Source organism: Grus americana, chromosome 1 (genome assembly GCF_028858705.1).
Source record: "Grus americana isolate bGruAme1 chromosome 1, bGruAme1.mat, whole genome shotgun sequence".
NCBI classification, from domain to species: Eukaryota; Metazoa; Chordata; class Aves; order Gruiformes; family Gruidae; genus Grus; species Grus americana.
The window spans coordinates 68,328,389-68,352,232 of NC_072852.1; the positions used below are offsets into that span (position 1 = coordinate 68,328,389).

General features: G+C 50.9%; 1 protein-coding gene across 2 annotated transcripts in view; it reads right to left on the reverse strand.

The window, feature by feature from the left end:
- LOC129203222 (sodium- and chloride-dependent GABA transporter 2) overlaps nucleotides 1-21,268 on the reverse strand; it is a 32,907-nt gene extending 11,639 nt beyond the window's left edge. Inside the window, exons 1-7 of one of the 2 annotated variants that reach the window (XM_054817396.1) lie at nucleotides 21,089-21,268; nucleotides 19,311-19,520; nucleotides 14,503-14,637; nucleotides 13,325-13,465; nucleotides 12,636-12,720; nucleotides 9,626-9,758; nucleotides 5,515-5,649 (exon numbers count right to left, since the gene is read on the reverse strand). In XM_054817396.1, the coding sequence (XP_054673371.1) occupies nucleotides 5,515-5,649; nucleotides 9,626-9,758; nucleotides 12,636-12,720; nucleotides 13,325-13,465; nucleotides 14,503-14,637; nucleotides 19,311-19,515 (834 nt within the window). In that variant the 5' untranslated portion in view covers nucleotides 19,516-19,520; nucleotides 21,089-21,268. Of the gene's footprint in view, nucleotides 1-5,514; nucleotides 5,650-9,625; nucleotides 9,759-12,635; nucleotides 12,721-13,324; nucleotides 13,466-14,502; nucleotides 14,638-19,310; nucleotides 19,583-21,088 lie in introns of both variants that reach the window. The other variant, XM_054817386.1, reaches the window with a different exon arrangement.
- Nucleotides 21,269-23,844: the final 2,576 nt, after the last annotated feature.

Here is a 23,844-nt window from a genome sequence, read left to right on the forward strand (position 1 = left end):
GAAGCACTGAATGGTCCCCATCAGCAAGCAGAGATGATACAACACAGAATGGGTACATGCTGCGTGGAGAGTCACGCTCGGCGTAATGCAGAGCAGAGAGCAAAAACGACCCCAGGCTTCAGCTGCAGTTTCACCAGCATTTCTTTCGCAGCCGGCATCACAGCTCAGCCCATGGCACTGGCACTATGCACCAGCCACCCGCTGCACCATGCAAACACATCGCTTCAGCCCAGCCTTAAAAGGGAGATCTTGACTCCTAAGCTTTCACCTCAAGATACCCAGGGCACCATTTCCAGATTATTGCCTTTCCCCCTTCATTCAGGACTGGCCCACAGGCCCCAGCCCCAACACCCAGTTCATGTCGAGCAGCACTGCAACGGCGCAGGGCTGTGCAGTCCTGGGGCCCTGCTGCACAGAGCCCACCACTGTGCTGCAGAGCCCAGGCCAATGCTTTCCCTTGTCCTCATTTATCCCAGGAGAGAGGAGGCAGGGAACGATCCACTCATGTTTCCATAAAGCGTTCCTGGTCCTTCCGCCCACCCTGTGCCCAGCCAAGCATCATGCTTCCAGCCCCAAGTCCCAGCAGCTTGGAAAATACGTCCTCAGGCTCCTTAGGAATCAGGGATGGGGTCTTTGTTCCCCAGTTAACCTCCCTGTGCCAGCACTCAAGGTGTCTGTGATGCCCTGCCAGCGAGCACTGACCTCATGTAATCCCCGCACCCCAGGGCACCCGCCGACCCACAGGGACATTTTACACCCAGGGAGCCATTCCACTGCTGAGTTTCTTTAAACACCACAAGAAGAGAAACAGGTTTCTGGTTCATCCTGAAGAACAAAGCTGCCTGCCCCAGGGCAGTGTGGAGGGGCAAGGGATGCTCCTAGAGATGCTCTTCGCTGCCTGCGAAGCCAGGCTTTACAGTCCCCCTCGCCCCACTGCTTGCGGGTGGACAGAAAGACAGCTTTATTCCTTCCTGCTATGTCAGCGCTGAGATCAGATTCTGCAGGGCTGCACAGCCATGGCTGGCCAGCCACCCAGGTCCCATGCCGGCAGGGCTGGTGAGAGGCATGGGAGGAGGAGGAGGAAGCCCCACAAGGTAAATACAGCTGTGGTTCACCCCACGTGGATGCATTGCTCCAGCAAGGCAGAGGAGAAGTCGACAGCCCCAAGCCCCTCCGGCACGCTGCGGGACCTGCCAGCACTCCCTCCCTGCTGCCCAGTACCTGCCCTCCACCCCCCAGGCAAGGACAGCAGTGCAGCCCAGGCTTGCAGACCCTCTGCAGACCCTCTGCCGGGGCTGGGAGGGACATGGGGCTCGGGGCTGGGGTGCGAGGGCACGTGGTGGGAGAGAGCACAGCGTGCCAGCAGCAGCCCCGCTGGTGCACGCATCCATGCACAGGCACAGCGGGTCACCCTCCAGCACGAAAACAAACACACTTGCCTTCAGAAGGGGAAGCGGGGGGTCGGCAACAGCACAAACTGAGCGCACAGGGTCAAGTTCAAGGCTTGCTGGGAAAAAAATAAATAAGGGGAACAAATAATATTTAGCAGGCCCACAGTTGCCCTCCCCTCTTGCTGGGAAGCATCAGCTCTCACTGGCCATGGAGCAGCAGCAGGAGGGGCCTGAATTTGGAGAGGATCGGGGGGCTCTGGGGTCCCACGTTTAACCCAGCAGGTCACAGCCCTGCAAGATGCATGCACCTCCCGTCCTCCCTGTGGTAGCCCAAGGGGCTTATCCTCAGCGCAGCCTCAGCAGCAAGAGCTGCTCTGGTGCAAACCGTGAGCCAGGCCCCGGCAGCCTCCCTCTCCGTCCAGAGACACAGCGGGCAATCTCCCCCGAAGAGTTGGGGGCATCTTCATCTCTTGCCTCCCCTTCCTGCCGCATCTGTCGGAAAGCAGGAGCCTGTGGGGACTCTGCAGGGGCAAACGCTGCCCCAGAAAGTAACCACCAGGGAAACGGGTGAAAGAAAATAAGAGGGATGTAGGGAAGGTTGCAGATGAGAGAGGGAGAGAAAATGAGAAGCTGATGTTGGATGAAGGTAATTCTCTGAATTTATCTGCAGAGAACAAGTCAGGGCATCCCGGCACAGCGCTGTGCAGGGTGGGATGCCCAGTGCCGTGGTGGGGACTGCTTACGGGGTATCTGCAGAGCTGCGGGTCCTCTACAGGCCCTCGGCACCACTGGTGCTTCCCTGCCTCCAGGACCAGGGGCACAGCCCCCGGCAGGGCCTTCAGCATGTCTGGGACAGATGGAAAGCAGCTCATCACAGAAGGTTCTTCCTTTATATAAAGACGGGATAAAGTACAAGCAGATACAGCAAGGTGGTGGGTTTTCTGGAAATTTCAGGTGGAAAACAAGAGTGGGAGGTTTTGAGAAACATTTGCTGCTTTTCCAGAGATGGAAATGCTCAGAGGCTGCTAAATGTACTCCTCCTTCATTCTTACTCACTAAACCTAACGAAATTTTAGCTAAAATCACTTGAAACTTGGTATCGGAGTGAAAGACGACCATTACGACCCAAACACAATACTGGCACTTTCTGCACCAAGCCCATCAGTCCTCTCTTTAAATCTGTCTATTAAGATGATGTCTCATCATGGTATGAAAGCATCAAGCAACAGAGAGCCTGCCAGCGCCTGAGAAAAGTTCTTCTACTGACAAGTTTCCCACACTTAAACCTTATTTCTACTCCGAATTCCTCTCGTTTCAGCTTCCCGCTAGTAGATCACGCTGTGCATCCCTCTTCTTAATCACATCCGTAAATCCCCAGTGTTATCTACTGAAATAAACAACTGATAAAATCGCCACAAAGTTAATTGCAAAGGGTGGAGTGATCAAAAGTGGAAACATTGAACCCCAAGACTCCCTTTCGGTTAAAACACAACCCATGCCATGAAATAAGTAGGAACCTCCTGGAGCACAGAAAACGCAATCAGGGAAGGGAAAAAAATTTGGGCGTAGTAATGGCTGGCATGCTAACATCATAATACTAAATATTATACAAATAAAAAGCAAACTATGGGATTGCTTTTTTGCATTTTTTAGCTGGGGGCACACAGTTCAAAACAGATGATCTCTTGGGCGCTTTTGCTGTTATCTGCTTGCATTTGAGCAGAATCGGACTTCATTATTCAAAACATTTGTTTGGCAATTTCTCTGTACAGTCTGGTCTACCTATCAAATGTACTTTATTTACCATTTTAATTATAAGCATTTCATAGATTTAGAAAATGAAGCTGCAGGAAGATTTAGGGCATTGCAGACTTCATGGCCAGAAGAGACCACCATCAATCAGCTAGCCTGAGCTCTCACAGGCAGGGTTTCCCAGTTCTGTCCAAGGTCATTTGGCAGGTGAAAAGCAATGATTTCCACACACCAGTCTGATATTCTGACACTTAATCACATCTCGGCTGCTGCTGCTCCCCTGGTAGAATCTGCTAAATAATTTACTTCTTTTTTCACCTAGTTTTTCATATACTTTAAAGGAGTTTTGATTTTGTCCCCCTGTATATTGTTTGCCCTTTGTTTAAACCTCCCCTTGAGATGCCTTATCATAAGGCTTGGATTGGAGAGGGTATTTTTAATTTATTTTTTTTTATTTATTTCCAGAATCCCTTCCCAGGCACTAAAGAACCTTGCATTTTTCCAGGCAGCACAGGATTGCGGGTAAACAATTACAGCTTGCCATCCTCTGAGTGCAAATCAATTATAATTGACTTGGCCCCAATGGGCTGGCAGGACTCACGCTGTCCCTGTACAGGGAGGGGCGGGGGGGGGGGGGGGCATGGCTGCGCACATGTGGAGCTTGGGGCACTAACCCCTTCCCTCTCTGATGGGAAAATGCATGAGAAACAACAAACCCTGCTACCTTGTTCGGTGAGATGGTTAAAGCATGCTGGAGGAAGGCAACCGCTGCTGCCAACTCTGGCTTTTCTCCCGCAGAAGTGAAGCATTCATCGGGGAATGATGGAGGAGCAAGTTTTCCTCCCCCCATCAAGGATAAGCCATCCTCTTGCTCTGAAGGGTTCCTCTGCCTTTGCACCAGCACATTAGCATTTTCCAGGCTGGAAGGAAGCTGTGCTTTTAAAACTCAGACTGTAAATTGGAAAAGTTTGCCAGGACGGACCTAATGAGGACACAGCGAGTACCAGCAAAACCATGCCACGCCTGAAGTAGTTTAATTCAGTCCCCTGGGTGACACAGCCACAGTAAGAACAGGACTTTTCATAAGTGAATGAGCACCATTTATAAATGTTATCTCATTTCAGAGGTCTCGAATGGAGCTACAAACGCTGCAAACACAGACCTGTCCTCACCCCCTTCCAAGCCTTGGTGCATCTTCACACCGAGGAGCAGCTGTCCTACCCACCTCTTGCCCACCGGCAAACTGAGAGAGCAAGAGAGCAGCTGGCACTGTAAAACGAGGGTTTTCAACCCCTGTTCAGGCACAGCCTTGACCAGAGAGCAACTTCCAGAAAGCTGAGCAGGAACTCTGAGTCCTTCCTATGATAAAAACCAGACTGCCTGGAGCTGGAAACCGGACGCTCGTGTTTAGCTCCCCAGATCGGAAGCCATAACTCAAACTGACTTGCACAGAGCCACACTGCACCGGTGGCACGTGTGGGACCCGGGATGCCACCCAGCAGCCCCTGACACACTGCTACCCCCACCCACAGGGATCCTCTCTCCTCCATCAGGGAGGGCAGGATCAGTTGGAGCCGTTCCTCCCCCAGCACTTATGCCCCCCGTTTGCAAAATTAATAACCAAGGCAGCACTGGGGCTAGACCAGAAAGAGTTAATGGGGTTATGAAGGGTTGTGCTGGCCTATTTTCCAGGCAGGCACCCTGTAATCTCCTTTGGAAGCACCTTCACACAAAGGCTGGTACAGCAGCTCAGCTGGAGCCAGGATTTAACGTGGAAGAACTTGTCCCAAAGAGATTAAAAGCAGCAGTCGGGCACTGACCCTCCTGTCAGACGGGCAGGAATTTCTCACTGGGGATGGGGAGGCGAGGAGGGCAGCTGGGTCCCGGGGACTGCTGCTGCAGTATGCTATGGCTCCCGCCATCAGTGCACCCGGCATGTTTCCCAGGGAAGTGGGAGCGAACATGGCAGGAACAGGGCTTGTCCCTGCAGGCTGCCAGCACAGTGCAGAGCAGCACCCCATGCACCAGCTGCCTCCGCTGCACGGGAGTTTCCCTGAGAAAGAAGGGGGTGGCTCGCACCACTCGTGATGAAGGGTTAAATCCCACTGCCCATACCCCTGGGCAATTCAGACCCAACTCAGACTAGAAAACACAGTAACAGTACAGGTGAAGGTGAGGGCAAAAGGGCAGAGGGACCACCAGAGTATGCACTGATATCACGGCCCTGCCTTATGCTCACAGAGAGGAAAAAGAGCAGACGGAAAGAAGAAATTGGAGGAAAGAGAGTGAGAAAAGGAAAAGGAGGGGAAGACGACAGCCGCTGGCATCCATGCAAGCACAGCTCAGCCATTCAATCCCCCCTCCACCTTACCTGGGGGTCCCCGAGGCGACTAAGGTCTGGATAAAGGTAAAACAGTATTCCCTGGGACGCCCCGGGCAGGGAGACTCCCCTGATCAGCAGAACAACCAGCATGAGGTATGGGAACGTGGCCGTAAAATACACCACCTAGGAGGAGGATGAAGGGACAAGCGTGAGCAAGCAGCATAGGCCAGAGCACACAGTGCCAGCCGGCAGCACAGCACCGACCCCCTGGGCTGGGGGAGATGGGCAGCGGCTGGAGACGGGTCAGGCTGCCTCACAGAGCACCTTGCTGTTGCCTGCAGTAGAAAGAAATGCATTTTAAAATGCGCCCAGGAAATTTGTGACATGCCATGGCGTGTCTGTAGCCAGAGAAAATCTTTCTAGTCCTAAACGCAATCCAGACCCTGAGCAAGGCTGTTACCAGCTTGGAGTCAGAGTAGCTCTGCTGAAGCTGGCGGTGTAATATCCACGTGCATCAGAGAAGGAGCTGCCCTCAGCATCAGTCTGCACATCCCTACCCCAAATAGAGGTCTGAGTCACACACAGAAAGTGTCTTCTCTGCAGCATTTAGTTGCAAGGGTGAAGGGGTGTGCAGATAAGAGATACACCCTGAAACGTGATTGCTATCGAAGGACCACCAGGGACAAGGGCTGGCACTGGCAACTGGCTCATGCCCCACTGCTCCCCACTGCAGTGACTCACAGCCACTGCCTCTGACTGACCCCTGTTCAAATACCCAACACAGGCACTTTAGGCAGAGCAGGGCAGCATGTCTCAGACTCGCCACCAAGGACTTAGACCCAAACAGGATCTTTAACCTGTCTCCTCTTGTTTTTTGCGCCCCTAGCCCCATGAGCAACGCAGACATATTCAGGTACAGTTGAAATCCCTTCCTCTAGCAAAGGAGCACGTCCGTTGGGGGGATGCTGCAGGCCATTATCAGCTAATCTTTTCAGGGACTCCATGTCTGGTAAATATAACATTCAATTTGAGGCTTACCAGGGTACTTTCAGGACTGTTCTGCTAATTGCTGTAGCGTGCCACAACATGTTGTAGTCTGTGTTTCCCACACAAACTGATATCAAGGGCTCATGCAGCCTCCCCAGCAATTGAAGTAGTGTCGTTAATCTCTCTGCATTGCTCCTGCACCTTCGAGACTTATTGATTACCTTGAAAAAAGTTATTCAGTCTGTTGTATCATGCTAGGTCAAAAAAGAAATGTTGCTCCTTCAGGTTTTTCCTGTGTGGACGTGCTGAGCGAGGATTCGCATCAGCACGCTTCACCTGAATTCTACCCTACAGCTCTTTTCTCAGCTTTGGCAGTTACGCACCAGAGAGCTAAAGTTCATCTCTGGAGGAAATGCAAAATGTAATGATGTGAAATGATCTATTTCTCACACCTGCCCATCCATCCAGAACGAGTTGTTTCAAAACACACCAAAAGCCCACCATCCCTGAGCGGAAGTCACAGGCTTTGCCACAGCGATAGCAATTTCTGCATTAGAGGAGGTCCTACTCAGAACGAGCGTGTGATTTCCCTGGACAACATGACTGCTTTTGCTCTGCCCCTGGGTAATCCTTATGATCTGACTAGTGATTCAAAAAGAGATTTTTTCTGGATCCACTCGAATTTACTCCATCTGAATAAAGCAACGTCCAAAGCACCTGATGCTGCAATGTGAGTTTTCTTCTAAGTCAAGATACACACTTTTTGGTGATTCAGTTTTGTACTGCAGAAGGATTTGAGAGATCCCATCCTTGAAAAGCCACACTACTAGATTATCATCTCTGCCTGCAGCTCCAGGTTTTCTATGCATTTCATGTGCCGTGCTCTATATATCACGGCAGTCTTGGGTAACGCTACAGAGGTTGGTGAAAAACCCTTCCTTGCTAGGGCTCATGATTGCCTGAGATGTCTGTGTGAGCTGATCCATCCCTGTCCCTCTGAATCTGCATTCTGAACATTGAAGGAACCCAAGGACAACGTCCTTCAACACAGGCAAATGCCATCATTCATTTTATTCTCAAATTTTCAAGTCTATGATTTAGAGCTTTTCAGTGACAGTTAATCAAATCCGCAGGTCCTGCGAGTTTAACAATCATCCCTGTATTTAACACACAACCAAATTCTTCCTTCAGGAAATGACAGGATGCAAGTCTAATCTTTCTCAGCTCATGAAAGCAAGGTTAAAAACAAAAAATCACAAAACCAACCCCTTTGCCTCTGAAGCCTAGTGCTTGTTCTTCCAGGATGCCAGGTTGCTGGACCTCTAAATAACATCAGTTTTATGAGCTCAGAACACAAACTGGTAGTTGTCTGGCATATGACTTGGATTTACATTTTGATAACGTTCTATGTGCTTTATAGCCTGTGCGAAGTAGTGTGTTAAGCTTTTCGCTCAACAGTCACTCACATCTGCACTGAGACCAGAGACCTGAATTTGGAGAATATTTTGCTGGATTAAGGGTGCCAAACTTCTATCTAACAACAGGAACATCTGGATCCAATAAAATATTACTCAATGCTTGGCTCAGACCCAATCTTTTTATTTCTCGGGCATTGTTAGCAATAACTACATCACTAGGAACCTTGCCGGGATCAGTGCGATCATTCTGTCACATGCTGGTCAACAACATCCAGGGTTTTATTTGAATCTGATCCACATGCCTCAGCAAAGTGGTTCCATCTGTGACAACCTCCTGCATCTGCGAGTGCTCCTCGGGGATGGGCAGTCCCCGCATCAGAGGATGCAAACCGCTGCTGCTGTTGTGAGTAGGGTGATTTCAGCTCACGGCATTTGCCCCTCCACGGGCAAATCCCCAGGACTAAGGTGTATCTTGTCTCCAGTGGGATTGTATTCCCACAGCCATCATTTTAGCTGGATTATTAAATACGCAGAGGGCTGGTAAACCTATGGACGCTGTTGCTTTACTGAAAGAAGGTTTCTGTTTTCAAGATGATAAGATCCCACCATCGCTAGTCCTTTTTGCTAAAAAGCACTTGCATTTAACCTAGAACTTGTATCTAAAATAGATTGAATTTGTTCTCAGCACTTCCCACACTATGTTTGCTGTATCTTAGTATCATATTTGCTGTTATTATACTGCCTCTGCTTTCTTTTACCAGGCCACTACAGCAAGCAGTTGCTCTTTTCTTCTAATTTTACTCCATGGAAACCAGAAAACACCATCTCTGCAAGCTGCTTGATTTCCCTGTCATGTTTCATAATCCCAGACCACTCTGGAAGCAGGAAAATCTGCTAACATCCATGCCATCAACTTGATGGAAATGGATGCAGCTAAAATTTACACCCCATCACACATGACGTCTTGTTCAAAGCATGCAGAGAAGACACCATTTAGATAACATACTAAACCTTTTCATTTCCATCCATTCTTGCTGGATCCAGACAAAGCTGACTAGGAATGGGTCAGGAGACAGTAGCAGAAACTAAGTAATAGGGTCAGTGCAAATGACAGTGGCACACTCTGCAACAGGGAGCATGAGATGGAGCTGGAGAGTCACACCAACCCTTTCCAGAAGCATTCAAAGAAATACCTCTGCAGTGACCGGTGTGGGGAAAAAAAAAGATGACCTTTATTGCTGGGGAATACCAGCAACTGTAGGAAGAGTTGGGATGAACAAAACGAACAAAAGAAGATCCCCACGGTGACGAAGCAGAGAGAGCTTTGAGGCCATCAGAGTTACCTTCTAATTACTATCTAATTAATTTGAAGATTTTCCAGCTGCACTTGCCAGCAGAGGGAAAAACATGCTGCTTGCTCACACTGTGGTGGGAGGGAAGGGAACATGCAACCACCCTATAAATAGGAAGACTGCAGGGTCTCCTGGGCCTGTCGATGGAGAGGGACCAGATGGGGATATACATCTTGAAAGTTAACGCTCTGAGACATCTCAGCACTCCCATCTGTTCCTACCTAAACCATAGGGCCTGGCTTACAATCCTGCTGCAAGTTGAGCCCCACAAGCTCCTGCCAGCTCAGTCAGAGATGGGCTCCCAGGGGATCCCTAGGATGTTTCTGAACATGCCAACAGTGAGTAGGTTGAGCACTCTAGTTGTGATCAAGGGAAGAGGCTTGATCTGAAGCAAGCACTCACCTTGCCTGTGGACTTGACCCCTTTCCAGATGCAGAAGTAACAGATGATCCACGCCAGCAGGAGACACAGAGCCAGTTCCCAGCGCAGGCTGCCCAAATGCTGGATGCCATCAGATATCTTTAGTACTCTCCTCCTGCATTGGGGGGAAGCAAAGGAGCATCCAAGTGTCGCTGATGTTGGCCATCAATGTTCCCAAAACCACATGGGTTCTCACCAAAACTTCAGAGTGCCTGATGGCTTTGGGGAGAAGAGAGGTCTGAGCTGCAAGGATTCCTCAGATGAATCAAGCAGTGGTCCCTTCTTAAGAGTACTACCAGCCTGGTGGATCACACACGAACACCTGCTTCTAAGCTCACTCCAGTGCTGGCCTGTTGGGCCAAGACATTTCTTCTTCTATCTTCCTCCCACCCTTCATCTGTCTCGTCCATCTCTCTCTGCAAGAACATGCAGCACATTACGCATGCAAGCTCCACCCAGGCCTTCTTTCATGCACATTACAAAGGTCACCTACATTGCTGACATGCTTCAAACCTCAAAGTGAATGATACATTGCACTTACCACACAGAATTGATCAGGACCACTCAAAAAGCAAGGGTCTCTAACCCTCTCTCCATAACACTCTCCTGTTTTTAGGAGCAGCTACATATTTCACTTCAGGACCCAGAGCAGCAGAGCATCCCATGACATGACAAGGACCCAGCCAGAACCACAATAATCTCCATTGTACAGTCAGAAGAGGCTGCCTTGGCCATCCTCTTCAGCCAGTGTGGAGATGGGATCCTGGACTAGATGGTCTCCTGGTCTCATGCTGGCCATGTAGCAGCTTTCCATGTCATGTGTATGTTAAATCTTCCTCATCACTTACAGAAGTAAGGACTCACCCTCCTCCATCTCCTACATCACACAGATGGATCTGGGTGTGAAACACCGTGGTGCAGCCCCAAAACCCCAAGCCTGAGACAGGCAGAGAGGGACATTCACTACCCTGGAGCCCAGCAACAATGCCCGCTCTGCTGCAAAGACAGTAATTATCCTAAAATAAAGGCCGCATTCCTGGAGAACCGCAGTCTAAGACACACTGTCTCCCTTCCTACCCCACAGCCTTGCAGCGGACTGAGAGGGTCAGAAAAATCACTCCTCTCCACCAGATACATTTCGTCATGTTATTCCTTCCCTGCTTCTAAGGACATGGACTCTGTAACCAGTGGGGAAAGGGCACCAGCAGAGCGTAACTGGGCACTGTACCGCAGCCAGAAGAGGCCTCAGAAGCATGCCATCAGTCCACTGGCAGGGCAGTGCTGCTCAGGGAAACAGTGGCCTCCTACCTCCCCCCGACCAGGCAGGGCAGCAACAGATGCTCCATCAGAAGCAATGGACAGTGGAAATTTCCAGTCTTGTGTGCTGATTCCACAGTAACACAGAGATGGTCACATCAGTGATGGGAACATCAACTTTTCCAGCAGCCAGCCTCAGGAGAAGCAGTGTAAGGCACCATCCAATCACACATAAGCAGCAGACAAAGGGAGAGTGTAGGCTTAGGGAGCACACAGGAGACAAAGAAAGTTTAAAAACTTTAAAGTTTAAGACCAGCATCCCTGTGCTGAGCCAGGGATGCCCCGGAGGTACCGTGTGCTCTGCGTGCTGACAGCGCTGCCAAGGGCAGAGCCCTCCATCCATCTAAATGCACAAGGGAAAGTAACGGTGGCAGCAGAGGGGTTACTTGCACAGTCTATTAGCCAGGGCTCAGTGCTGAACTGTGCCTGTTCTCCCAGGAGATGCTGAGGATCATCAGAGATCCCAAGCCAGAAATAAAGCTATTCTGTATCTCAGGGTAACTAACACAAGGGGAGAAAACAATGAAAATGAGGGAGCAAATTTCACTGTGAAGTAAGCTGACCCCAGCACTTATTTTGATTTTGGTGAGCTTCTCTCCTCAGGATAGCTTGCCTATTAGTCATACTGAAGTAAAAACATCGCCTTTTTTTCTATTTTTAAGATGAAGACTAGCCTGCATACAAAAGACACTTTCTACCATGCCAAAGCCTCCTGGGAACATACTGGTATGACACAGTAGCATGGATTCAAAGGAAAGATCACCTACTGCATCACCAGCATGAACTCATACAGTACACCACAGGGCTTTAAGGCATCCTTTTCAGCACCTGAACACGCTACAGCTTGCAAAAGATGCAGACAAGAAGCCATCACAGAGCTGCTGCTTTGTGGATCACCACAGACCTCACACCTATAGTCTTGGCACCTGTGTCCTGAGCATGGTTGAAGCCACCAGGCTGGTCAAGGACTGCATTGGGCAGATTGCTCCAAACAGAACAAGAGCAATGGATAATCTAGCAGATGTATAAACTGTAATCCAAACCATAGGAAAACGGCCACTATACCCTGAGGAAGTATCACTAATTTTATTGAGGTTTGCACCCTGGACAAGTCTGAACCAAAGCTTCACGAAGGAGAACATGCAGCAATTCATTTACGTTGCAGGAGGAAACAACTGTATAAGAAAGTTCACAGCTGGCAATGAAGAACAAGGGAGGAGAGAGGGAGAGGAGCAGCACAAATGGAGAAAGGGAGAGTGCAACGGCAGAGGAGGAATAAGGGAGAAAAGGACACTAAGAGAAATATCAAGGACCAGAGGAGGCAAAGCATCGGTGAGGTAAGGTCTTGCACAGTCAGCTAGCCATCACTGAGGTCAGTGAGACCGACAAGCCCAAAAGGTCCAGAGGGACAGGAATATGGCATCAGAGAAGGACAAAATCAGGTGCCTCTGAGGCATGCCAGCACAGCTCCAGACAAATACCATGAGCCCAGTGATGTTACCCTTGACTGATGGTGCTGCCCCTGAGAGCCTTCACTCTAACCTGCCCAGCTTCCTCTCTTGTGTCCTCTTCTGGCAAGGGTGGGTTAATAGGACGTGCCACTGCAGTGTTTGTTCCTTGCCCAGGGAAGGTATGTTCTGGAGGAAAGGGGGGTACAGGCATATCCATTACTTACTCCCAGAACTCGATGACAGGGGAGGTGGCGTTTTCATTGGTCACATTGAGCGTTGAGTTTGCCTTCTGGAGCTCCATGCAGTTCCCTGCAGGAGAGTCCCAGGGAGAGAGGGAGTGTAAGTAGCAGTGGCTGGAGTACCGGAGGATGTGAAAAATCCCTCCCTTTCTATCCACAGTATCAACACTCATTGGCATTGACTCCAAGACAAATTTTATGTAGTCCCAAAGGTGCACAAAAGGAGTCTCCTCCAGGGTAAGGCTGGCAAGAAAACTAGGACAATTAAGACTATGGCATTTATTTTTTCCTTCCAGTAGGCACGGTGAGCAGTCCCGACCAGCACTGTGTCTATGGCACAGGATGACTGGAAGATGCCACAAGGAAGGTGCCTACAGTGGCTGGAGCGCAGAACAGGAGCCACCAGGGAGGCCACTGCTGCATGGCAGTGGCCGGGTGCTGCAAATGGTTGGGCAGTGCCAGCACTGGTCCTCTCTAGCAAAGACCCAGATCAACCAAGCCTCCTCCCCAAAAGTGCCAGCAGCACTGCAGTGACCCAGCACTCCCCCCCCACTATGACCAGTGGTCCCACTCATGCAGGAACAAGCCACTCTCCTGAGGTTTGGCCCTGGGCAGCAGCAGGTTTCCCTCAGCCAGGATCCAGTGGAGGATTGGCAAGGGGGCTCCACACCCACCTGTGTTCCACTCGTGGTTGCAGCTGCCCCAGGGGAGGTCAATGGTGAACGAACTGAAGAGATAAAACAAGGCCCAGGCCAGGACAATGATGTAGTAGAAGTTCAGCAGTACGACGATGACCTGTGAGGCGTAGCCAATTCCTGCAGAAAGCGAGCCCCAAAGGCCAGTGACCCACACGCTGGTGGATGGGAACAGGACTCCCCTTGGGAGGTGCTCACCCAACGTTTTCATCTGCTGCTCTGCATTTTGTCCACACTGCCAGATGAATGCCAGCATGGCGGCTGCCAGAGCCATCATTCCCTTCCTGAAGCCCACTGTGCTGCATCAGCAGGGGTCCAAGCAGGGGCCTCAGGGACCCCTCTCTTCCTACCACTCCACCGCAGCCTTCTCTGGTGAAAGGGTGGCAATGGGAGGGAGTCTGGGCAGTGGATGGGCAAATTATGGCTGGAAAGCCAGCCAAAGGGACAGAAACATATGATGGTGCTCCACCTGCTGAACAACATCTCTTCTACCAAAATTCACTTTTTATTTTGTTCACTCATTCCTTTTCACTTTTGTTTGGGAAGCTTATGTATTAACACCACACACCTTCTCCAGGATGTGCCAGAGGAGCATCTAAAGGTTTTGGTACATGGGGAGGAGGCAACTGAGACTTCCAGAGAAACCACAGAAAGTGGCTTAAGACTAGATAATTGTGCTGAAATCACGCCAGAAGTGGATCTGACAACTAACAATTTATTAAGACAGCTGACACCTCTCACCACTAAGGTTTTAAGCCATCTGCAAACTCAGGAAAATTACGTAGCATTGACTTAAAAAGATATTAGTATGTTTTTGGTTCCTTATAATCACCAGAAGTATTTTCATCGTTCAGCTCTTGGAGGACAACCTTGGTTGGGTGCAAAGCTCCTGGCCAGAACTGTGGCTCATGAAGAAGAAAGCTGGGACGTAACATAATGATGGGAACTGTTTGGTGAGAAAAGCGATCAATTTTTCCAGCGTGGTTTTGGCAAGGGGGCAGCCAGTGGCCCTCCCAGGCTGGCATCCCCAGGGGTGGGCGACAGATGCGTGGAGGTACATAATGACCCAGGCTGTGGGGAGAGGCATCACTGCTCGTTGCCCCGGGGCCCCGGAGTCCCCTTGCCTTGCCATGCCCTCCCAGGCTCACCCCACTCACCTTCAAAGAGGGGGCAGATCCTGCGCCAGGCTGTCACCCCTCCCTGGCTGGTGTACTGCCCCAGTGCTGTCTCCAGGAAGAAGACGGGGATCCCGCAGGTGAAGAGGAAGATGAGGTAGGGGATGAAGAAGGCACCTGGCAGATTCAAGCAGCAGATAGGAGAAATAAGACCCATGGGGTGTCTGGGGTCAGGCTATCTCCAAACTGGCAGCGGGCAGGTCCCTCCTGGGGGGAAAACAGCCTGGGAGCGATGGGGACTGCAGGGGTGGGAAGGCCACAGACAGAGCTGCCAGGAAAAAGCGATTGTCCTCATGTTTCTTCTCCCAGAATGATGTGATTGCATGAGGAACTCAACATTTAGAGAAGATGGAGAGGAAAAGAAAGTTTCTAGGCCTCATTTTTTGGGCAGAAGAGAGTGAAACCAGTTCTTGATAGGTATATACAAATACAGGAGAACACCCTGCTGTAAAACCATTGTGACTTTTAATCAAGTTGGTGACTCCTTTCACATTGATTTATCTGAATGTCTGTGGCTGACAAGCCCATGATGGCATGACACAGAGGCACATAGAGAATGACACCTTCACCCAGTCTGTGAGGTTTGCTCAATCGTTTGCTCACCAAGAAACAGCAGACACACAAAAGAAAAGCAAATAGTTCAGGAAAGTATGTACCTCACACCAGCAGCTGCTCTCCTGGTCAAGCCCTGTCATGAAACCAGGCAAGGAGGGACAAAATGCATCAGGCTTTTGATTACCCCAGGCTAACGTTAAATGCAGTAATGGCTTTCATCCCACAGAGCACAGGAGATAGCCCTGCAAGACAGTCCGCACTCCCTGTTGCACTAGCTCACCACCAAAGCTGCTCAAGCCCTGCTGTAAAAGCAGGGACATGGGGAACTGGCATGGAAAGGGGTTGCCCTGAGCAGAGAGCAGCAGCCGGGCTGCGGCAGGCTCAGAGAGGCATGCAGGGTCGGAGGTGGCAAACCAGCCAGCCACCGACCACATTTTCTATGCATAGTCCTTTTCTGTGCCGGTGAGATGCTAACTGGCTCCGGGTCGGGTTGGTGGAGGTGTATGGGGGAATAACAATCCCAGTGCACAAGTAAACTCCAAACCCAAGAGATTTCATTAAGAAGCTTAGCTAGCGTGCAGGGGCAGGGAGAGGGAAGGGGGGCTTTGGGGACCAGCCAGAAGTCCCACCCCACACTCATCCCAGTGGGGTACAGTCACAGCCCTCCCCTCCCTGCAAAAAAAGCGATCAATGAAATAGACAGGGAGAGCATCTCGGCAGCTCCCTGTGGGCAAACAGCAGCTGAAGGGCAGGATGCTGATACCTGGCAGCCATGGGGGAATGACAAGCATCTGCCCACATGCCCTCCCTCTACCAGTAGAAAGAAATCAGTGAGAGCAAAGGGCAGGGGTTATATCAACACCATCACCTTCAACTACCAACTTGCATGCAATCATATTGTCATAGAAGTGGTGCCTATTTCCAAGAGACATTATTCTCATATAAAAGTTTGTATTTAACTAAACTGCAGCCCGGGGATCCCAGACGAGGTCTCTGAGGCAGCAAGTCGTGTTCCCCAACCTGGGTTTCCCTTATTTCCAGCCTAGGATCTGCCCTTTCCCCTTCCTCAGGTGTGCTGGCAGGTTTGCCAGTGGGTTTCACAGTTTGGGAGTCTAACTGGAGGGTCCCGACCACATGGGCTGTGAAATGATGCAAAATTATGGCGGGGCAAAGGAGCGATTTGCAGAGACACGTTTGGGCCAGGGACTGTGATCTGCCCCGCTCCCCTTGCCCCACGTGTAGGGGGGACAGGCAGGGTGGGATGACCCTGACACCAGACCCACTGCCACCCCCCATCTCATTTCAGTGGACAGAGGGCTGCTGCTTGCCTGCATGGGCAGGAAAGGGCAGCAGGCAGGACAGCCTTTGGGCAGGGACTACAGGGAGGAAAAGCCGAGGAGAGACTCACAGCAGAGCCACCCTGCACAACCGCTCTGGCCCGGGGGGCAGCAGGGAGGGCAGCCTGCGGTGGGGAGCTGCAGCGCGGATGGTGGTCCAGCAGCACACCTGAACAGCCCCTCAGCGCTGGCTGACGTCCCTCCAGCCCCCTCCACCCTGCCCACAGGGGAACCTTGATGCCTGGCAGAGGTTTGCCCCACTGAAGTGGGAAGTGCTGCCACACATGTCCCCTCCACCATGGCCCCTTCCCCTCCGCACATGCAGAGGGACGGTGGCGGCAGTGGGCCCTTGCAACCGGCCGGTTTGGGGAGCGCTGGGGTGGGGGTGCGGCACCGGCAGCCACACCACCAGACAGGCTTCCCCGGTATTTCCCAATCAGCAGGGCCAGCCTGCCCAGGGAGGGCCTGACCCTGCCATGGGAAGCGAAAGCAAGAGCTAACAAAAACAAAAGAACATTTTTTGCTCTTTTTTTTTCCCCCCACTGTACCTTAGTATCAGACATTGAGCGCTAAATATGTTAGGGACTACTATTTCTTTGTTAAATGGAAATATCCCTAAAGAAAGAAAAAGTGGCCAGCTGCCCCTGTTTGCATAGCTCAGGTTTTGCAGATACGTTTTTTTGTGAAGAGCCTGACCTATTTAGGGCAGCAAAGCAAGAGCTGAGGGTGGTTATCACCAAGGCCAACACACAATTCAGTGGGGGGGAGAAAAATCCAGCCAGCGGTGCAGAGCTATTTCAGCCAGATGGTAATGCTGGCACAACAGCAAATGGTTGTAGGCTGGCCATGACTGACCCGGAGCTGGAAATTAAATAAAGGTCCCACGCCTTTATTGAAGTACCAGAGAAACACTTGCCTGGACTGGCATTTCCAAAGGTGTACGGGACAAAAACTCTGGCAGCTTTTAAAATTAATCTTGAGGTGTTACAAGGGATTTGATAGAGCACCAGCCAGGGCAGGCCGTACTCCATAGTGCAGGAGGGATGCTGGAGGCCTGCACAGCCCTGTCACGCTGACCTGCCCCAGAGAAGCCATACTGGAAATGCTTTCCTCTCTGTGTGGGAGGCTTGTGCCTCATCCTTGCTCCAACCTCAAGGGAAGGGGGCTGGAGATGAAAACTTTGCCTGAGACTTCAAACCCCTCATAGTCTCCGCCATTTCACAGAGCTTTGCTTCAGGCCCATTTCTCAGAGGGATAAAAAGGCTGAGAAATCCCTTTGCATCTCACCTCTGCTGTCCAACCACACACTGTGGTTCCCTGTTTCCCAAAGTTCTCCTTCCACTCTCCCCTAGCCCTAGTGGGGATGCATGGCCAGAGGGGCAGCAGAGAAAGGGGTGCTGGGGCAGGGTCCCAGGTCCCGCTCTCCCTGGTCAGGATGGCACCGGGAAGGGTGCAGCAGTGGGAGCAGACACAGCTCAGCAAGCAGCCAAGAAACGTTCCCTGTGGAAAAGGAGAACATGAAAAATCCTCCTTTTTCAACAGGGAAAGAAAATGCCTGACCACCTGGTGAAAAGAAACAAGGACTGAGCAAAGCACGGCGTGAAAGTAGCTAAACAGTGGTTAATCCTCTTTTATGCCACTGGGATGAAAGCAGTTTAGTGAGGCCCATGAGACTACGCCAAGCTCAAGCCAGGGGATTTAAGCCCCGGGTCCCCAGCGCTCGCTCCCTGCCAGCTCCCAGCCAAGCACCATTTCCCCTCTCCCCTGCCCTTCCGGAGAGCCCAATTAGCAATTAATCAGCAAACAGGGAGAGCAACTCCCTCTTCTCCATGTGCCACCAAGCCAAACTTGAGAAGAGCTTTAGGCTTTCAGTTTTTAAATAGTTTTCTCCCTTGAAAGGCAGTCACAAACTAAAAGCAGGCACAAACAGCTGTAAATGCCGACGGCAACCCTCCACCTGCAAAAGCGAGCCCAGCTCTGCCACCAAGCAGCAGGGCAGCCCAGCCTCGCAGGGGATCGGCCACCGCCGGGCAGAGCCTGAGCAGCACCGATGTGCCGGCACCTCGCTGGTAGCAGCAACGCCCCACTCCTCTCTCTCCATCAAGCACATCCATCTGCATACCTCACAGCCGTGCCGTGTGGCTCAGAGGCACGTGTCCCCTCTCGCAGGGGCTTGCAGCTCTGGCAGATGCTGTGAGGGCACCCTGGGGTGCAGGAGGGGTGCTGTGCTGTGCTGCTGCACCGAGGCAAGGAAAGCCCTCTTGCTCTGCCCTGTCCCTGACACCTGGCTTCAGCACCAGTCCCTGAGGGACACCCCTCCATGACCGGACACCAGACTAGGACCTATGGTCAAGACCCCCTCAGAGGCTACCTGAGCCTCCAGGAAATGCTGCAGCTCCTGGCAGCACCCATGAGGACTATGGTGCCCTGCAGCCTCCAGCACTGCTCCCTGCTGTGTCACCAGGACCTGCCACTTTGTTTGCACAGGGCGCCCAGTGCTCCTCAAGGAAGAGGTGCCTGGGGTGAGTCACGCTGCTTAGAGAGTCAAGCCTCCCAGCTGGGTCCTCCTGCCTCCCCCTGCTGATGGTCACCCACCTTGCCAGCAGGACGAGGGCTTCACACGCCTTGGGGAAACAGGGCCTCCAGAAACCCTGGGACATCACCACTTGGTCACCCACATCCCTCCGGGTCAAAACAGCCCCTGCACATCGCCAAGATGGTGGCACCACGCCAGCAGGTTGGCATCCTCTCTTCAGACTCATGACCTGGGCATTGCTGAGAAGCTGCTGCCAGCAGTGACTAGGGCCAGACACGGATGTCGCAGAGGCAGGAGGGACCGCAGAAGGACAACAGTGACCAGGCGCCCCTGGGGCTGGCCGGGGCCAGAGCTGCACTTACCTCCACCGTTCTTGTAGCAGAGGTAGGGGAAGCGCCAGACATTTCCCAGGCCGATGATCTCCCCAGCCACGGACAGGACGTACTCCAGCTTATTGTTCCACTGCCCTCGCTCCAGGGTCTGGTCATCGTCCCCCTCCTTTTCCATGCTGGGGTGTGCAGGCACCATTTCGCCATTGCTGACAGCGCCAGGGACTCTGTAATCCATCCCACCTTCAGAAGGAGTTTCCTTCATTATGTCCAGCACAAGCCATGCAACGAGGCAGAAATTTGGGCTACAGGAGGCAAGAGAGGGGAGAGCGCACACGTACACACACACACTGAATCACTCCTCTTTTGCTCCTTATAATGATTCCTGCTGGCAGCAAGGCGCGAAGAGCACACATACACTTTCACTGCTTAGTCCAAAACCAGTCCTTAAAAGCCACTATCAGTTTCATTATTTTTAATTGACTCATCTCAAAACACTACCACTTCTGGAAGCCCATCCTCTAAGCACAGTGTTACACAGAAAACCCAGCAGCTCAGCCAGGCCAGAGCTCCTACTGTGGCAGATACAGAGAACAGACTTCGTACTGGAGGGGAGCAAGAGCAGGATCAAATACTTGACAAGATATGTTATAAGGGTTTCTCTTCTCCCCTGTTGCTGCTTACCAAGGTCTGGTTTTGCAGACCATGTAATGAAAGCGACAAAACACACAGACATCTTAGATGCAGGAAGAGGACAAACTGAAATAAGAGGGAAACAAGTTTCTGCTTTCGGTAGTGACAACTGTTGCTGGCAATCTACTAGGCTATGAGAAAAAGTGATTTTTTTCAGGATGGTGCTGTCCTAATAGCAAGAAAAGAAAAGGTGCAGATGCCATGGCCATCTGGGATCTCGCCTGTCCCAGGGTCTGCCCCTCCAAACCTCTGCCTGTTGCCTGCAGAGGCTCCCCACAGTACCGCTCTCGGGAAGCTTTGGCACCGCAAAAGCTTCTCCCGTCTCTAAACAGATCTCTGCTGAGAGAAGTCAAAGATCGGTACAGAGTAGGTGGGCACCTCTCCTGCCGTGCGACCTTCCACCAAAAATCTCCGAGAGGACACCTCTCCTCCCAGGAGAGCCAGGGAGTGACTGTTAGTGCACAGCTGGTGCCTCAGAGCACGGCGAGGAGACAGGTACGGGTGGCACCAGCTCTGTTGCAACCATTTAGGAGGCTCGGGAGGTGTTTGAGCTTGTTCCTCATGGGTAGGATGCCCTCCTGGCTCCCGAGCCCTGCAGGGCAAAGGGTGAGAACTGTGGTTCCCACCAATGCCTGGTGCCAAAGCCAGGATTTCTGAGGACCTTGTGCCAAGGAGGGCACCTTCCTTCGCACGATGCCAACCCTCAAGCCTGCTTGTGCCCTGCAGAGGCAGCTCCCCCAGCCCCAACCTAACACTGCCATTCATTCCCGCCTGCAACTCCCTTGCCAGGAGAGCAGGAAAAGGCACTGGCAGCAAATGACACTCTCCCCCATCCGGGGGGGGGGGGGGGGGGGGGGGGAAAAAGGCAAAGCAGCACTTTCAACATCTCCCCTCCCCCTACATAGTCCCTTATAAAACACTTTGAGCTGTGAAGAGGAGCAAGAAACACTGGCAGGCATTTGACAGCGGCTGCAAGGAAGGACTGGGAGGACCCCTCCACGCTAGAAAATGATTAAACAGGCAGAAAGCACGCCGTGACCTCTCATCCACGGCAGACCCGGGTGGGTGTGGGGCACGGGGGGGAGCAGGGCAGAAGAAAACAGGGGCAGAGGTGTTACCTTGCGGATGGCACTGTCGGGGCGCGAGCTGACGGGAGACGTGAAGGCAAGACCGAAAGGTGCTGGCTATTTAAAGTGTGGAAAGAAAAACTGAGCGGTGGTGTAATCCTAGACTTCGCCCAACCCACATTCCTTCCCCCACCCCCCAGGGCTGGACAAAACCCTACACATGACTGATTTCATGGCCAGTGCAAAGGGGCTCGTTCCCCCCGCCTGCGAGAAGGGCTCACGCCGCCTCCGCCAGCGCTCTGCCTCCCGGGCCAGGGACCGCTTGGCTCCTGCTCTCCGTCGCCTCTCTGCCAATGCTGTCCCTGGAAGCGCGGGAGACCACCACACACAGGTGCCCTCACAGCCCTGCCCGAGGGGGCCGAAGCCCTGAGACCTGCTGGGAAGAGGTAAGAGACAAAATACAAATTCATGGTGATTTCCCATCACAGGGTCTCTCCTTGGCAGGGAGGGCACGGGCACAGGCACAGGGCAAGGTCCTGCATCGCAGCCTGACCCACGGTGCCCAGGGGCCAGCCGGGTTGTGCCGTGGCTAGGAGCAGCGGTGGGCAGCAGAGCTCTGAGCTGGAAGTAAACTCTGCTAAACTCTCTGCTGCTTCTTACTAAGGGCCCAAACCAGCCTCATTCAGAAATTTGTCAGGTTGTAAACTCTCTTCCCTCACACGCAGGGATCTTTGCCACTGGTCTTTCCCAGGAGCAGCACTGCCCCATCCCAGGACATCACTCCAGAAGCCGCAATGGGAGCTGGCAATTAAGAAGCAGATGAAAAAAAATCACACAGCAGGGAGAAAACCAGCCCCAGTTGTACATACCCAACACTGGGCTGCAAAATTAGCTGCTTGGAAAGGAGATCTTGGGATTACTGCAGGTAGTTAGTTACCTGATGACATTAGCTCCATGACTTGAGGCCATACAAAAGGCAAAGCGAATGGGATACTGTTCATAGTAGATGTGTTACAGCTGTGCTGGTCCAAGGATGCAAGGTTTTAAAATATTTTTATTACATCTGCTGATGAATATCTGGGGCAAGAGAAAACAAACAAAAAAAAATTCACGCTTTTGGGTTCAGTGTCCTTGTGTCAGGCCTGCAAATCAGCAGCAAAACCTGAGCTGTGTATAGGCAGTTTGAGAAGGTATTAGGAGAACAACAGGAACAAAGCAGCAAACATTACATTAATCTATGGTGTGCCCACACAGCACGAGACTTCCTACAGAAGAAACAGGGAAAGGGAAGAGGGATGGGCAGGGGTAAGGAACGGATTCAACCAAGGAGTGATCAAATACATGACAACTCCTCGTCTCGGGAAGAGATGCCTAGGAAAGGGTTCCCCAGGATAAAAAGAGGATGACAACAGAGGTCTAGGAAACAAGGAAAAGACAGAGAAGATTAATATGTTGTTCTCATAGTGCAACAACTAATGACATCCAATGAAATATTCAGATTTAAAACAAAAGAAAATACTTGTTCCTCTCACTGTGCATAATTAATTAAACGAGGTACCCATGGCCATTGCCACAGAATATCGTTTGGAAAGGAACTAGGCAAATTCACAATGGGCTGCTCCACAGAAGCAGTGTTTAAACAGGATGGTCCTTATTTGGATCCTTATTTAAACAGTCAGCTCCAGTCCTCAAATTGGTGGTTCTTGGAAACCAGGGAAGATGTTCCAGAGGAGGAATTACGCAAGATGGTGAGAAGCAGAGAACATACCTGTGCAGAAATCATCTCACAGTGAATAGTGCAGTTGTTAAATAGTTAGAGTAGGGATACAGGGATTAAAAAACAACAGCAAAGTCAAATTATACCTTGCCTTGTGCAACAGTTTGGTATAAGGAGAGAGGAGATTGAATAAGGAAACATTTCTAGAGATTCTCGAAACTACTCTGTGCATCAGCATCACTGCTCGAATATCTCTGGATAACCATGATCACTACAGCGCACCGAGGGCAATAATCTTATCAACAAGACAACAAGCTAATTGGCAGGAACTAATAGAGTGTGATAGGAAACTGTGTAATCAATAACAAACTATTTGACTCCCACCCAGTGAGATAAGACTGCGCTGAACACAACAATAAGTTGAAAATGAAAACAAATGTTCAGTGCAAACATAAGCAGCAAGGGGAAATATTAAATCTACAAGTGCAAAAGCAAGCTGGAAAATCCCAAGCAAAGCATATTTAAAGTAAAACATCACTTTACACATCTTCTGGGGTGAAACAAGAAAAAATCCATATGTTTTGGGAGATGTTATTTCAGAGAATAGAAAAAAAAAATTTTTTTTTATCCTTTTTACTGAAGATAGGAAGAAAACCACCAAATATCACAAAGGATCAGTTAAGACTATAGCAAAAGATGTTTTCAATACACATTTTTGAAATTGCAGAAGGCAAAGAAACTGGGAGGGACTTTAATCGGCCCATCAGAGGCAATGAAAATCTAAAGGGAAAAATGCAAAGGATGAAATCTTGATGTCTAAGATTTTGAGTTTGTAACCATATCTAAGCCAAGCGGAAGAATGTGAACAGTCAGAAACAAAACATTAGGAAAGAAACAGATTTGAAAGAAACAAATAAGAGAGATGGAAGAATGTGAATCTTTAAGAAACAAACAAACAAAAAAAACAAACAAAAAAAACCCCAAAAAAGGAACAAACGTAGATAACATGCACGCTGTAGTAACAGGAAAACAATTTCATCCTGTGATAATGCCATTTAAAAGTATTTGGATAGACATACATACATATGTT